Consider the following 14,970-nt stretch of genomic DNA (forward strand, 5'->3'; position numbering starts at 1 on the left):
ATTGAGCTCGCCTGGTTTAATGGACGAATAGAATAGTTTCCAACACTGTAAACCCCACCTATCTGGCACTCCAGGCAGGCTAGAGCATAGATTTGAAATACTACTTGAACCCAGGGCTCCTCCATAGTTCAGTTCAGCACAGTGCAAAACAGAATGTGGTCTTTTAAAAGGCGACCTGCAGGTATCTGGAACCCCAAACACACTGGACTAGGAACAATGGAAGCACAGTTTGTATCTACAAGGGACTTTGGAGTCATTTTAGAATGAACACAAGAAAGACAGAATACCGTTAATGAATGTATTCAGACAGACAGGGGGATATTGCGCTCATTAAAGTGGGGACAGACAGTGGTTGAGTCTGCATCTAATTTTAAGGGTCGTCGTCAAATTACCCAGACAGACAGCAAGTATCTGGGGATCCAGGAAGCGAAAGCTTCTGAGACGACCAATTACAAATCACTATTAATATTCTACTGGCTCACTAGTGAATGGCAGCTGTGTGATTCTTGATTTGCAATTCTGTCAATTATTAGGAAAACTTCGATTTTTACCTAAACTTTTTATTTAAATACAAGGCCCTCTGTGTCTAGTTAGGTCTCACAAAACTAAATGTTATGAATTTTTTCTACAGTTTGATCACTGAATTTTTTTAATTGAAATTGATTTAATAGAATAGAGCTTAGCTCTGACAAGAAACAGATTCTATCTCCTGTCATATGAATACATGGCTACGTCCCAAATGGCACCCTATCCCTATGGGCCCTGATCAAAAGCAGTGCACTACAAAGGGAGGGAACAATAGGGTGGCATTTGGGATGCACCCCATATAGATGTATAGGGCCCCTAGTGAGACCCCTCAGACAGAAGTCTTAGTCGCTTTTTTTTAATTTTCATCACTGATTATAATTTTTTGCATCAAATGCGAAAGAGCTGAAATTGAACGGAGCTGACTCTGACGATAGACAGATATGTCTGGCTCTTCTCATATTAATGCCAGATGAGTTGTCTTGGGAGCAGAGCAGATCAGACAGAAAATATGCTAATATTATTTTGTTAATTTGATTGGTAATATTTGGCTTTTTGAGACTTTTTGAGATTTTCCAGACTTTCCTGTCCTATGATTCCGGTGAACTGAGTCACCTTCATGGAACTTCGGCATGTCCAGCATTCTGAGAATGTCTGGCAGGCAGGGAATTCTGCATCTCTTAGATTCCTGGATAATCCACTCCGTCAGGAGTCTAGATCTAGTCTGGGTACCAGTCTTTTTAGGCTGGTACCTCCTTGCCACTCCTGTGGTACAAAGAGTGGAATGTAATAGCTGAACAGAGAACGGAAACCAGGCTAGTTGAGAGCCACAGATGGTCTGAATGTATGCACTATGGGAAATATGTTCTCGGGGGTCATCAAGCTGTTGACCTGGGTTGAGGGGGAGTGGGGGGAGGTTGCTGGGGGTAGCTCAGGTGACAGGGTTGGGTTGGGGTTGGAGTCTGTTATGCACGGAATGTGTTAGTTCCTTTTTGCGCCCTATATATGGTCCTACAGATGTAGCTTCCATCTATGTGCGTCTCAGTAGTCTAACAAAGCTTTCTTTCCCCGTTCTTTAATCTGCACGGCACCCATGTGGAAGGACTGGATAGGTAAAGGCCAAATAGGCCTGCCTTGTAGGCATGCCATCTACCATATTGCTTTCACCTACTATCCATGTTTTCAGATCAATGCAGATGAAGGATAAATTAAGTAGAGGGTGGCCCCAACTCATTGAATGACTTTACCATAACATACTTTATTAATTTATAACACATTCATAGTACATTCATAGCCCTCTTCTCAACAGCTCTTTCAACTGATTTCATTCAGTCCCACACTCTCTATAGGTTATATATGGTGGCACTGGAAGTCAAGAGGTTGACATGTTGGCACAAAATAAACATAACCTACTTCTACAATGTACATATGGCATTGAACTTGACCTATATTTGGTCTCCACCTACTTATTATTATGAAAAATGATGCAATTGGGCACGGGGTCCACAAACTCCGCCCATAAGTGAATCAACGCGCGTAATCTTTACGCGGATTGGTCAGGAGTCTCCATTCATTGGTCCATTCTTATGCGCGTCATGCCGGCTACCCGGAACAAATGGAGATTGGAAGCCACGTTGACACAGAAGTGGTGTTTTATTTCATTCTAAAACCGGTGAAATAACGGTAACTGCACCGGTGTGTCTGTCCAGCGGCCAAAGGGTTTGGAAATCTTACAGAAGGTAAGAGTACCTATTTTGCAAAGAACAATTTAAGCAATGTATGTCCTGTTGTTCATTAATTAATTTGTGGCTCAGTCAAACAAGCCAGCTAGTGGGAAAGCATCATAGACCAAAATAGTAGTGCACCACTACTGTAAATAGCCATTGCAAATGCTACAAGTACTGCTAGCTATATTTGCTGCTGCAAGAACGAATCATGATTAGATAAACAGCTACAGTAAGTGTAAAAGTATCTGGTTATAGCTAGCTAGTTATGCATTACAATGTATTGATTGATGTATTGATCAATGTCTTGAACCTCAAACGAGATCATGCAAGATGCCTACCTAACTAAATGTTATGCTAAATATTCCCAGCTGAACAAAAATAAAAACTCAACATACAATAATTTAAAAATATTTTACTGAGTTAGTTAATATGAGGAAATCAGTCAAATGAAATAAATTAATTAGGCCCTAATCTATGGATTTCACATGACTGGGAATATAGATATGGATCTGTTGGTCACAGATACCTTAAAAGAAATGGGCTTCAGTATCTCGTCATGGTATTTCTGTGCATTAAAATTGCCGTCGATAAAATGCAATTGTGTTCGTTGTCCGTAATTTATGCCCATACCATGGAATGGAATATTTTGAAAAAGGAGAAATGCTTACTAAGAGGGATGTAAACAAATTTGTGCACAACATTTGAGAGAAATAAGCTTTTTGTGCATATGGAACATTTCTGGGATCTTTTATTTCAGCTTATGAAACATGGGACCAACTGGTTAGCTAAAGTTTTTGTGCTAACTGATCTGTGCTTTGCAGGACAAGACAAGCCACATCACCAGAAAAATGAGCGTAGGATTCATCGGAGCGGGCCAGCTGGCTCATGCGCTGGTGAAAGGGTTCACAGCTGCGGGTAAGAAACCGCCAACCGGGGGCCGTGACCCACTTTTTTTTATCTGGCCGGCCAGGGCGGGTCACTCTGGCTGCTCGTGTACACAAGACTGGGCCCTGAAATGTCAAAAGACTAACTGTCAACAAACGGTAGCTGTTATCAGTTTTAGTTCCAGTGACTCAAATCTTTGTTGTGTGCATTAACCTTACCTCTATCTCTCTCGCTTTCTCTCTTTAACCCTTTCTGTCCCCCATCCTTCTCTCTCTCTCTCTCTCTCTCTCTCTCTCGTTAACCCTCTCACCCCCCTTCTCTCTTTCTATCTCTCTCTCCCCCAGGTGTAATAGCTACTCAGAGAATCATAGCCAGTTCTCCAGATACTGATCTGCCTACTGTTGCTGGCCTGAGGGTAAGAGGCAGGGATGTGTGTTTGTTCTCTGTGTGTGTCTGTGTCTGTGTGGATGTGTTTACATGGCCTGGAAGGTGTGGATGTGTTTACATGGCCTGGAAGGTGTGGAGGTGTTTACATGGCCTGGAAGGTGTGGATGTGTTTACATGGCCTGGAAGGTGTGGAGGTGTTTACATGGCCTGGAAGGTGTGGATGTGTTTACATGGCCTGGAAGGTGTGGATGTGTTTACATGGCCTGGAAGGTGTGGAGGTGTTTACATGGCCTGGAAGGTGTGGAGGTGTTTACATGGCCTGGAAGGTGTGGATGTGTTTACATGGCCTGGAAGGTGTGGATGTGTTTACATGGCCTGGAAGGTGTGGATGTGTTTACATGGTGTGGATGTGTTTACATGGCCTGGAAGGTGTGGATGTGTTTACATGGCCTGGAAGGTGTGGATGTGTTTACATGGCCTGGAAGGTGTGGAGGTGTTTACATGGCCTGGAAGGTGTGGAGGTGTTTACATGGCCTGGAAGGTGTGGAGGTGTTTACATGGCCTGGAAGGTGTGGAGGTGTTTACATGGCCTGGAAGGTGTGGAGGTGTTTACATGGCCTGGAAGGTGTGGAGGTGTTTACATGGCCTGGAAGGTGTGGAGGTGTTTACATGGCCTGGAAGGTGTGGAGGTGTTTACATGGCCTGGAAGGTGTGGAGGTGTTTACATGGCCTGGAAGGTGTGGAGGTGTTTACATGGCCTGGAAGGTGTGGAGGTGTTTACATGGCCAGGAGGCTGTCTGTCTGTGTCTGAGTGTATAGGTAGGTGACTCTTCAACGTTTGTATGAGGGCTCTGCATTGTGTGTGTGTACAGATCCTAGAAGGACTTGCATCTTCACTCTTAACCTGTTTCTCCCTCTCTCTTCCCATCTTTCTGTCTCTTCCTCCTCTCTCTCTCTCTCTCTCTCTCTTCCCATCTTTGTCTCTTCCTCCCCTCTCTCTCTCTCTCTCTCTCTTCCCATCTTTCTGTCTCTTCCTCCCTCCCCCCTCTCTCTCCCTCCTTCTCTAGAAAATGGGTGCTATCCTCACCACCAGTAACAAGGAGGTGGTGAACAAGAGTGATGTCCTGTTCCTGGCAGTCAAACCCCACATCATCCCCTTTGTGCTGGATGAGATCGGACCAGACATAGAGGACAGACACCTCATAGTGTCCTGCGCTGCAGGAGTCACCATCAGCTCTATAGAGAAGGTCAGAAAAACACACACACACACACACAGAAGGTCAGAAAGGACACACACACACACACACACGCAGGGATGCACTCAACACACACACACACACAGAAGGTCAGAACCTGTCCTGGACCGGTCTGGTAGAGTCCATGGATCAATTGAAAAAGAGGCTTGTTAGGCACTACCTATGTAGTTCTGTCCTTGATGTCAGAGAAAAACGTAATAAAATGTTCTATTGTCACATAAGTAGGTGCAGTAATGAGTTGTTTTACAGGGTCAGCCATAGTAGTACGGTGCCCCTGGAGCAAATTAGGATTAAGGGCATACCGACCGATTTTTCACCTTGTTGGCTCTGGGATTTGAACTAGCAACCTTTCGGTAACTGGCCCAATATTGAAGAACAAAAAGAATGGTGAATGGACCAGGTGTCTGGTAAACATCATTGCTGCCAGGACCCAAGGATTCTTCTCATTCTCTTTCTATGACACTCCTCCTCACCTTTTGTTGTTATTTACATAACAGAGCCCCGTCTCCTCCTCCATTTAGAAGTCTCCTTCCTGTACCTCCTCCTGTACCTTATCCTCCTCTGTCTGACCCCCTCACCCCCCCATCCACTCACACATGTTCTCTTGTCAAATAATTGATCTTGACAAATCTTACAAGTATTTGTTTCTCTCTTTTCCTCTCTCTCCTTCACTACCCCGTCTCTCTCCTCTCCCCCCTCCAGAAGCTGCTTCAGTACCGTCCGTTCCCCAAGGTGATGAGGTGTATGACCAACACCCCCGTTGTGGTGAGAGAGGGAGCTACAGTCTACGCTACAGGAACACACGCTGAGGTACACACACACACGCTGAGGTACACACACACACACACACACACTGAGGTACACACACACACACACTGAGGTACACACACACACGCTGAGGTACACACACACACACACACGCTGAGGTACACACACACACACGCTGAGGTACACACACACACACGCTGAGGTACACACACACACATGCTGAGGTACACACACACACGCTGAGGTACACACACACACACACGCTGAGGTACACACACACACACACGCTGAGGTACACACACACACACACGCTGAGGTACACACACACACACACGCTGAGGTACACACACACACACGCTGAGGTACACACACACACACACATACACACGCTGAGGTACACACACACACACGCTGAGGTACACACATTCATTAGGCACCAAACAGAAGAAAACCGGCTGAACCCGTTTCCATTGCGAAAAAGTTTTTCTACAGTGTGCAGTAAATACCGCTCTCTTTCTCTCCCCCCCCATCATCTCTCTCCTCTCCCCCAACCCCCTCTTTCTCTCCCCCCTCCCCATCATCTCTCTCCTCTCCCCCAACCCCCTCTTTCTCCCCCCATCATCTCTCTCCTCTCCCCCAACCCCCTCTTTCTCTCCCCCCCCATCATCTCTCTCCTCTCCCCCAACCCCCTCTTTCTCTCCCCCCATCATCTCTCTCCTCTCCCCCAACCCCCCTCTTTCTCCCCCCATCATCTCTCTCCTCTCCCCCAACCCCCTATCTCCCCCCATCATCTCTCTCCTCCCCCCAACCCCCTATCTCTCTCTCTCCCCCAACCCCATCTCTCTCCTCTCCCCCAACCCCCTATCTCTCTCTCGCAGGTGGAGGATGGTAAGTTGTTGGAGCAGCTGATGGCCAGTGTTGGGTTCTGTACAGAGGTGGAGGAGGACCTTATCGATGCCGTAACCGGCCTCAGCGGCAGTGGCCCCGCCTACGTGAGTCACTGTTGACCTATCAGGGAGAGGTACAGGGGCCTGACCCCGTCTACGAGACTCACTTTTGACGTATCAGAGAGGGGTAGAGGGCGTGGCCATGCCTATGTGAGTCACTGTTGACCTTCCTCCATACACATTACACACTGCTCTCCAGGTAGAACTTGCCCCCTAAGTACAGATCTTGGATCAGTTTATAGTACTCCTATCCTCATCTCGACTATGAGGTTTATAGTGCGTCCCAATTGACACCCTATTTCCTAAGTAGTGCACTATATATGCATTTGGGACGGATCCACAGTAAACTGACCTTGGGTCAGTGCCTAAGGGGGAAACTGCATGCTAGACTCTCTAACAATGTGGGTGGGAGAGAAGTCAACATGGCAACAAGTGCCATTGATTTTTAAATAAGGGACGTTAACTACAAACTTTTTTTATATAAATATTTTTGTTTAATTCACGTGGAGAGCTGCAAAAACATAATGTATTTTTCTCAGGAATTCAGTCCAATTATCACTAAGCACCCACTCACAATGTGTTTACCTCACTGATTCAGTGACTTATGGCCTGAAGGTGTGTGTGTGTGTGTGTGTGTGTGATAGGCGTTCACAGCTCTGGATGCTCTAGCTGACGGAGGGGTGAAGATGGGTCTACCCAGGAGACTAGCGGTCAGACTGGGAGCTCAGGCACTACTGGTCGGTAACGTCACAGCATCACACTGTAACATATCATTACAGCACAGGCCTAACTGCTCAGTACTGCCCTAACAGTAACACATCATTACACCAGACAGACCAGAGCCCTAACAGTAACACATCATTACACCAGACAGACCAGAGCACTAACAGTAACTCATCATTACACCAGACAGACCAGAGCACTAACAGTAACACATCATTACACCAGACAGACCAGAGCACTAACAGTAACACATCATTACACCAGACAGACCAGAGCACTAACAGTAACACATCATTAAACCAGACAGACCAGAGCACTAACAGTAACACATCATTACACCAGACAGACCAGAGCACTAACAGTAACACATCATTAAACCAGACAGACCAGAGCACTAACAGTAACACATCATTAAACCAGACAGACCAGAGCACTAACAGTAACACATCATTAAACCAGACAGAGCACTAACAGTAACACATCATTAAACCAGACAGACCAGAGCACTAACAGTAACACATCATTAAACCAGACAGACCAGAGCACTAACAGTAACACATCATTAAACCAGACAGACCAGAGCACTAACAGTAACACATAATTAAACCAGACAGACCAGAGCACTAACAGTAACACATCATTAAACCAGACAGACCAGAGCACTAACAGTAACACATCATTACACCAGACAGACCAGAGCACTAACAGTAACACATCATTACACCAGACAGACCAGAGCACTAACAGTAACACATCATTACACCAGACAGACCAGAGCACTAACAGTAACTCATCATTAAACCAGACAGACCAGAGCACTAACAGTAACACATCATTACACCAGACAGACCAGAGCACTAACAGTAACACATCATTACACCAGACAGACCAGAGCACTAACAGTAACACATCATTACACCAGACAGACCAGAGCACTAACAGTAACTCATCATTACACCAGACAGACCAGAGCACTAACAGTAACACATAATTAAACCAGACAGACCAGAGCACTAACAGTAACACATCATTAAACCAGACAGACCAGAGCACTAACAGTAACACATCATTAAACCAGACAGACCAGAGCACTAACAGTAACACATCATTACACCAGACAGACCAGAGCACTAACAGTAAATCAGAGCAACAGGAGTAGAATGTAGGACATTTCACTTTGTTGCCTGTATAGAACAAATGTAAGACATTTTCACACTGCATTGTTCTTAGCCCCAGGCTTAGCCCTTGGCTAAGGATTCACACTTGTGTTCCAAAGCCCAGGGCTAATGGACAAACACAACATGCAACTTATATTATATCTCTGACTCGCGACCAATGTCGCAATAAGACATTTATTAACACATTATTTTCCATTGCTTCTAGCCTAGCATTTGATTTCCAGCAGTGATGGTTTGTATTAACCCTGCTGTCTGCCTGTCTGACCTTGGAAACAATGTTTCACTTTTGAAATTCGAGAATAGAGAATGCTGTGCACGAAAAATACATCAACTTTTCTGATCCAGGCGAAATAATGCAATAATATTATTATGATGGATATATCCAATTAAATGTAAATAGAAAAGCTATGAAAACAGACGAAATGGAGCGTTTGCTGCCCTTCCAGCTGTAGAGTTTTTAGCTTAGTTGGCTGAGGAAGAAGACTTAGCCAGCCTGCTATATAGCAACCATTTTTGTTAGGCATAGCAACCAATGTTTTTGCAGGGATGAAAGTATTTTGTTTTTGTTCTCAGATGGAAGGAGGAAATAGTACTTATCAAACTAACGTGCAGAACACATTACAGGCATCACTAGCATGTGGAAATTAAGTGACTGTGCAGCTTTTGTGATTGGACAGTGAGCATTCTAGGCGATGTTCTTGACCCAGATTCACACTGGCTATTTTGGCACCGTGTTTCCGGTGCTAGCCCCGAAAAGTCTGAGCTTACTATCTGTATCCCCCCAGCTCCCTTTTTAATTGTAAAATCTAAAAGGAGTCAATATGATGCCCCTAATGGTTTTGTGGTTGACTGATGGTGACTCCCCCCAGGGAGCAGCTAAGATGTTGTTGGACTCTGAGCTGCACCCTGGCCAGCTGAAGGACAATGTGTGTTCCCCCGGGGGAGCCACCATTCACGCCCTGCACGTCATGGAGAGTGGCGGCTTCCGCAGTCTGCTCATCAACGCCGTGGAGGCTTCATGTATCAGGACACGGTGAGGGGAGAGAGAGAGAGACACACACGCCTGAAGCCATAGGCACACACGCTGACTTACCCCCTTCTCCCCCCCACCCCCTCAGGGAGCTGCAGTTCCTAGCGGACCAGGAGCGTATCTCCCCGGCAGCCATTAAGAAGACCACCCTGGACAAGGTCCTGCAGCAGCCTGGGGTCAGCCAGGGGTCAGGGGTCAACGGCAAGCCAGGACTCAGCCTCAGGAGAAACCCACCAGGACCTGTCAAGAAGAACAACTGAGATGGAGACACACACACAACACCTAAAACATCAGTGAATATTTAAGATAGAAATGTAATGCATAGAGCTGAGATGATTCCTTATTCTACATGACAGAGGAATCATATCTGTTCTATGCAATGCATTTCTTTCTGAGAGTTTCTTTAATGTTGCCCCTGGAGCTACAGCAGGCAACAGATGGCTTCAGTGATGAGGCGATCATTTCTTTTTGCCTGATGACTCAAACTGCTCTGTTCGCTACACACTTCAGTCTGAGACTGCCATCGTTGAAGTCGTTTGTGGTGACGTCAAAATGAGGGGTGTTGTACAAAAGTAATCAGTGACTGGATCATCTCTAACCAATCAAAGCCAATGACGAATTTTCAAAACGCCGCTTTACTCACGTTTGCCATTGGTTTCTGGGACTAATCAGAATGGTTAGAATATTTTTCCGTTCTAGAAATCGTCGTGAAGGTACTCAGCCAGACTCATTGCCGAGAAGAAACTAACGTCCGTGGGCGTGGCGTAAAGTTTGGCCGGAGCAAGGAGTTTGGGTAGCCAGGCAAGCCATTTATAAGGATGCATCCCATATTGCACCCTATTCCCCCCATAGGGGTCAAAAGTAGTGCACTATAAAGGCAACAGGCTAACATTTGGGACGCACAGTAAGTGTACAATGCAGATCGCTACAATGTATTTTATATGAAGCCAGATCATGCTATGAAAACCTTTTTTTATTTTGTTTGTTGCCATTTTCTTGTCATTTTAGTTTTTTCTTTGTTTTTGGCCTACAGTGATATTTTATGGACTGACTGAACAACAATTGTTTTGATAATTTTAGTTGTTTTTGTTTTTTTATATATTTTATTGTCTGTCTGTTGTGGTCACAATCAAGACAGAAAATAAACACTAGCCACCAGACAAGTGCTGGTAAAAAGTCTGGGTGACTGGTGAATTTTTCAATCCATGAGTCACACTGGCTGGCATGCCAAAACGTTATTTTCAGGCCCTGGTCACCATCTAAACCTCTCTCTGTGTGACAATATTGGTCGCCACGTCAAGGCAGTTCCATTGTTTACATGGTGTGACCTTTTGACTCAGGAAGGGTTTGTCTCACACAGGGTCAGGTACAAGGTCAATGCAAGCTTTCGGACAGCTCAACTGCTTCTTCCTCAAGTTTCTATTTGTATTGTTCCATGTCAGATTAGCTCTGTCTCTGGAAGAAAACCATGGATCTGAAAACACAAACCTAAATCATTATCATATGTGGGTTCATCTGGCATCTGCTTAGATTACCAGAACTAAACCATACCTGGAGAAGTATTCAACATCTCAGTAACCGCAGCAACATGATGGAACAATCTGATCGTCTGCAGACATTCTGTGTGTCTGTTAAGTGAATAAGACTCATCCTTCAGTGAAGAAGCTACCATGTTATGATGTGTCTCTCTAAAAGGGAACATGATATTTAACCTTAAAGTGCTAATATACCTACTTTATATCCATTATCATCATCATACACTTTAATATGTAACTATTCATTTGTATGTTTTGGTGCTGATTAGGAAAAATGTATATGGTCAATTACCAAATGCTCTGGCCTAAATTGTATATTTAGTTATGGTAGTGAAAGGAGGCGAGTTGAGGAAGCTACCTACCATAGAGTATTGGGATGCAGCCCAGCTCCAGCTGTTCAGTTATTTCACCTCAGCATATGGAGTCACAGTAGAGGACTGTTGCCTTGAAAAGTACGGTTCTACAGATGTCATCGCCCGTCATCGTCACATACTGAACGGGGTAGGGTTTCCACCCCCGTGCCCCCACCGACACAAATAGACTTTTGTAAAGAGTTGCTACGTACCAAATGGCACCCTATTCCCTACATAGTGCTCTATGGGCCCTGGTCAAATGTTTGTCTACTATATATAGGGAATGGGGTGCCATTTGGGAGTCGGGATGCAGACAGTTTTTCCCTCGCTGCCATAGATACGGATTCTGATTGTTTGGTGTGGGAGGAAACGAGCCGCCGGTTTTAGAACACCACTGTCTGCAATATGAAGGAGGTGAGTGACATCTCAGGTCCAGGAGAGGTTCAAGTCAAGGTTGGAAATGGCATTGTATTCCTTATATAGTGCGCTACTTTTCACCAGGGCCCATAGGGCTGGCCAAAAGTAGTGCACTAGGAAATGGGGTGCCAATGCGCACACACAGATTGGCTCTTGGGATTACCCAACATCTACTACTAATCTACATTTGGGAGGGGGGGGGGCTTAGCCGGCCGGGATGTCCTTGTCCCATCGCGCTCTAGCGACTCCCTGTGGCGGGCCAGGCGCATGTACACTGACTTCGGTCGCTAGTTGTACAGTGTTTCCTCCGACACATTGGTTCGGTTGGCTTCCGGGTTAAGCGAGCAGTGTGTCAAGAAGCAGTGCGGCTTGGCGTGGTCGTGTTTCGGAGGACGCATGGCTCTCGACCTTCACCTCTCCCGAGTCCGTACTGGAGTTGCAGCAATGGGACAAGACTGTAACTACCAATTGGATATCATGAAATTGGGGAGAAAAAAGGGGTAAAATGTACTTTGTTTTAAAATGAATAATTCTGGCCTTAGGTCTCTCCTCTATACTCAAACTTTAAAGTCAAACTAAAAGAAAGTCATCCAAGTTAATTTACTTCTACAATAACTTTTATATTGCCTTCAACAATAATACAGGGCACAGGCCAATTGTTTGCCTGTATATCCATTGTAAAGTCTGGAGTTTGAATAGACTACCTACTTTACAAGGCACCAGGTGTAGAAGATAATAGCAATATGCAAGAAAACTGTAGAGACAAGCGGCAGTCTAGATGAACATTTTCCCCAATCACAGTTGAACAATACTAACCGCCTGCAGCCTATAGGATTACCTTAGCTAGATTCCGGTTAAAAAGTGGCATTTGATTAAAGTGTGTGTGTGTAAAAAACAATTTAAAAGGCCTTGATTAAAACTGTGTCTCCCGCATCCCTCCACGCTCCCGGCCCCAGTGGCTCTGCCTGCGTCCCAAATGCCTCCCTATTCCCTATATAGTGCACTAATTTAGACCAGAGCCCTGGTCAAAAGCAATGCACTATCAAAGGAATAGTGTGGCATTTGGGACGCAACCTCTGTTTATTTGTGTGCAGTGGGTTTTCAGGAGGAAGGGTTAGTACTGTAGACGCTGAAGTGTTTCACTAATCCCTCTTTTATTCTGAAAGGTTATTCTCCTCCGGTGTCGTTGAGATAAGTCCTGCTCCTCAAGAGGATTCCATTTGACTCTAAGTAACACACACACACACACACACAGTGTCGTCGGGAGAGGAGAGTTCAATAGCGGTTAATCCTCCCACAAAGTGTGTGTGTCATTCCAAAGGCCTTTGAACAGGAGGAATGCACCCCTGTCTTTTTTACTGGTTCTAGGCCTGGACTCTCCAATCCTGTTCCTGGAGAGATACCCTCCTGTAGGTTTTCACTCCAACCCCAGTTGTAACTAACCTGATGCAGCTTATCAACCAGCTAATAATTAGAATCTGATGCGCTAGATTAGGGTTGGAGCAAAATCCTACAGGACGGTAGCTCTCCAGGAACAGGGTTGGAGAGCCCTGTCCTAGGCTATAGCCAGACCTCATTCAGACCTATAGCCAGACCTCATTCAGACCTATAGCCAGTCCTCATTCAGACCTATAGCCAGACCTCATTCAGACCTATAGCCAGACCTCATTCAGACCTATAGCCAGTCCTCATTCAGACCTATAGCCAGACCTCATTCAGACCTATAGCCAGTCCTCATTCAGACCTATAGCCAGTCCTCATTCAGACCTATAGCCAGTCCTCATTCAGACCTATAGCCAGTCCTCATTCAGACCTATAGCCAGTCCTCATTCAGACCTATAGCCAGACCTCATTCAGACCTATAGCCAGTCCTCATTCAGACCTATAGCCAGTCCTCATTCAGACCTATAGCCAGACCTCATTCAGACCTATAGCCAGACCTCATTCAGACCTATAGCCAGACCTCATTCATTGTTCATCCATCAAGACAGATCAGACCGTCTACTCTCTGACCTGTGTGTGTGTGAGAGAGAGAGAGAGAGAGAGAACTATGATCTCAGAGATGATATTGTATCTCTAGATGCAGCTGACGGATCAAACAGACAGAACGGGAGAAAGAAAGGAGAAGAGGATGGTACAGCCACACTGTGAGTCAGCACTCTGGGCTTCTCTTTGTGGTTCTGACACGCTCTGTGTCCCAAATGGCACCCCATTCCCTTTATAGTGCAATACGTTTGACCAGGGCCCATGGGGCTGTGGCTAAAAGTAGTGCACTATAAAGGGAATAGGGTGCCATTTTGGGAGACATTCCTTCAAACTGTTATTTTAGGCGTCTTGTCAACTGGACCTAGTCCTAGACTAGACAGAACTATAGTTATGTACAGATCTAACCATTATGGGTGGATCTTGATCATTTAAAGTGGCCTACTTTCATCCTCTCCCCCTTTCCCCCCCTCTCCTCATCTCGTCTCCTCTCCCCCTCCTCATCTCGTCTCCTCTCCCCCTCCTCATCTCGTCTCCTCTCCCCCTCCTCATCTCGTCTCCTCTCCCCCTCCTCTCGTCTTCTCTCTCTCCTCCTCTCCTCATCTCGTCTCCTCTCCCCCTCCTCTCGTCTCCTCTCCCCCTCCTCTCGTCTCCTCTCTCTCCCCCTTTCCTCATCTCATCTCCTCTCCCCCTCCTCTCGTCTCCTCTCCCCATCCTCTCGTCTCCTCTCTCTCCCCCTTTCCTCTTCTCCTCTCCCCCCTTTCCTCATCTCCTCTCCCCCTCCTCTCGTCTATTCTCCCCCTCATCTCCTCTCTCTCCCCCTTTCCTCATCTCCTCTCGTCTCCTCTCCCCCTTTCCTCATCTCCTCTCCCCCTTTCCTCCTCTCCTCTGGCCCAGTTTTGTTCTGTCCACTGCAGATGAAAGAAGACAAGGAGAGAAAGATGCAGTACTTAAGACCAGGGGTGTCCAACTCATTCCACGGAGAGCCAAGTGTCTGCTGGTTTTAGTTTTTCCTTTCATTTAAGACCTAGACAACCAGGTGAGGGGAGTTCTTTACTAATTAATTACTTTAAGTCATCAATCAAGTACAAGGGAGGAGCGAAAACCCGCAGACACTCAGCCATCTGTGGAAAGAGTTTAAAGTGTGCTTTAGATTATTGAGATGCACCCTCAATAACGTTGTCTACCTGTAGCCTACTGTGAAGTTTGAGGGTGTATCTCAATAATCTAAAAGTACAGAAGGACCTCTTCTACAG

General features: G+C 45.8%; 1 protein-coding gene across 1 annotated transcript; it reads left to right on the plus strand.

The window, feature by feature from the left end:
• The first annotated feature begins 2,122 nt into the window (after window positions 1-2,122).
• Window positions 2,123-10,605, plus strand: LOC121534296 (pyrroline-5-carboxylate reductase 1, mitochondrial). Its single transcript, XM_041840927.2, has 9 exons — window positions 2,123-2,264; window positions 3,074-3,167; window positions 3,482-3,552; window positions 4,592-4,771; window positions 5,483-5,590; window positions 6,427-6,540; window positions 7,140-7,232; window positions 9,266-9,429; window positions 9,515-10,605. The coding sequence occupies exons 2-9, from the start codon at window positions 3,101-3,103 to the stop codon at window positions 9,684-9,686; spliced, it is 969 nt and encodes a 322-aa protein (XP_041696861.1). The 5' UTR covers window positions 2,123-2,264; window positions 3,074-3,100; the 3' UTR covers window positions 9,687-10,605.
• The last annotated feature ends 4,365 nt before the right edge of the window (window positions 10,606-14,970 follow it).

Source organism: Coregonus clupeaformis, chromosome 20 (assembly GCF_020615455.1).
Source record: "Coregonus clupeaformis isolate EN_2021a chromosome 20, ASM2061545v1, whole genome shotgun sequence".
NCBI classification, from domain to species: Eukaryota; Metazoa; Chordata; class Actinopteri; order Salmoniformes; family Salmonidae; genus Coregonus; species Coregonus clupeaformis.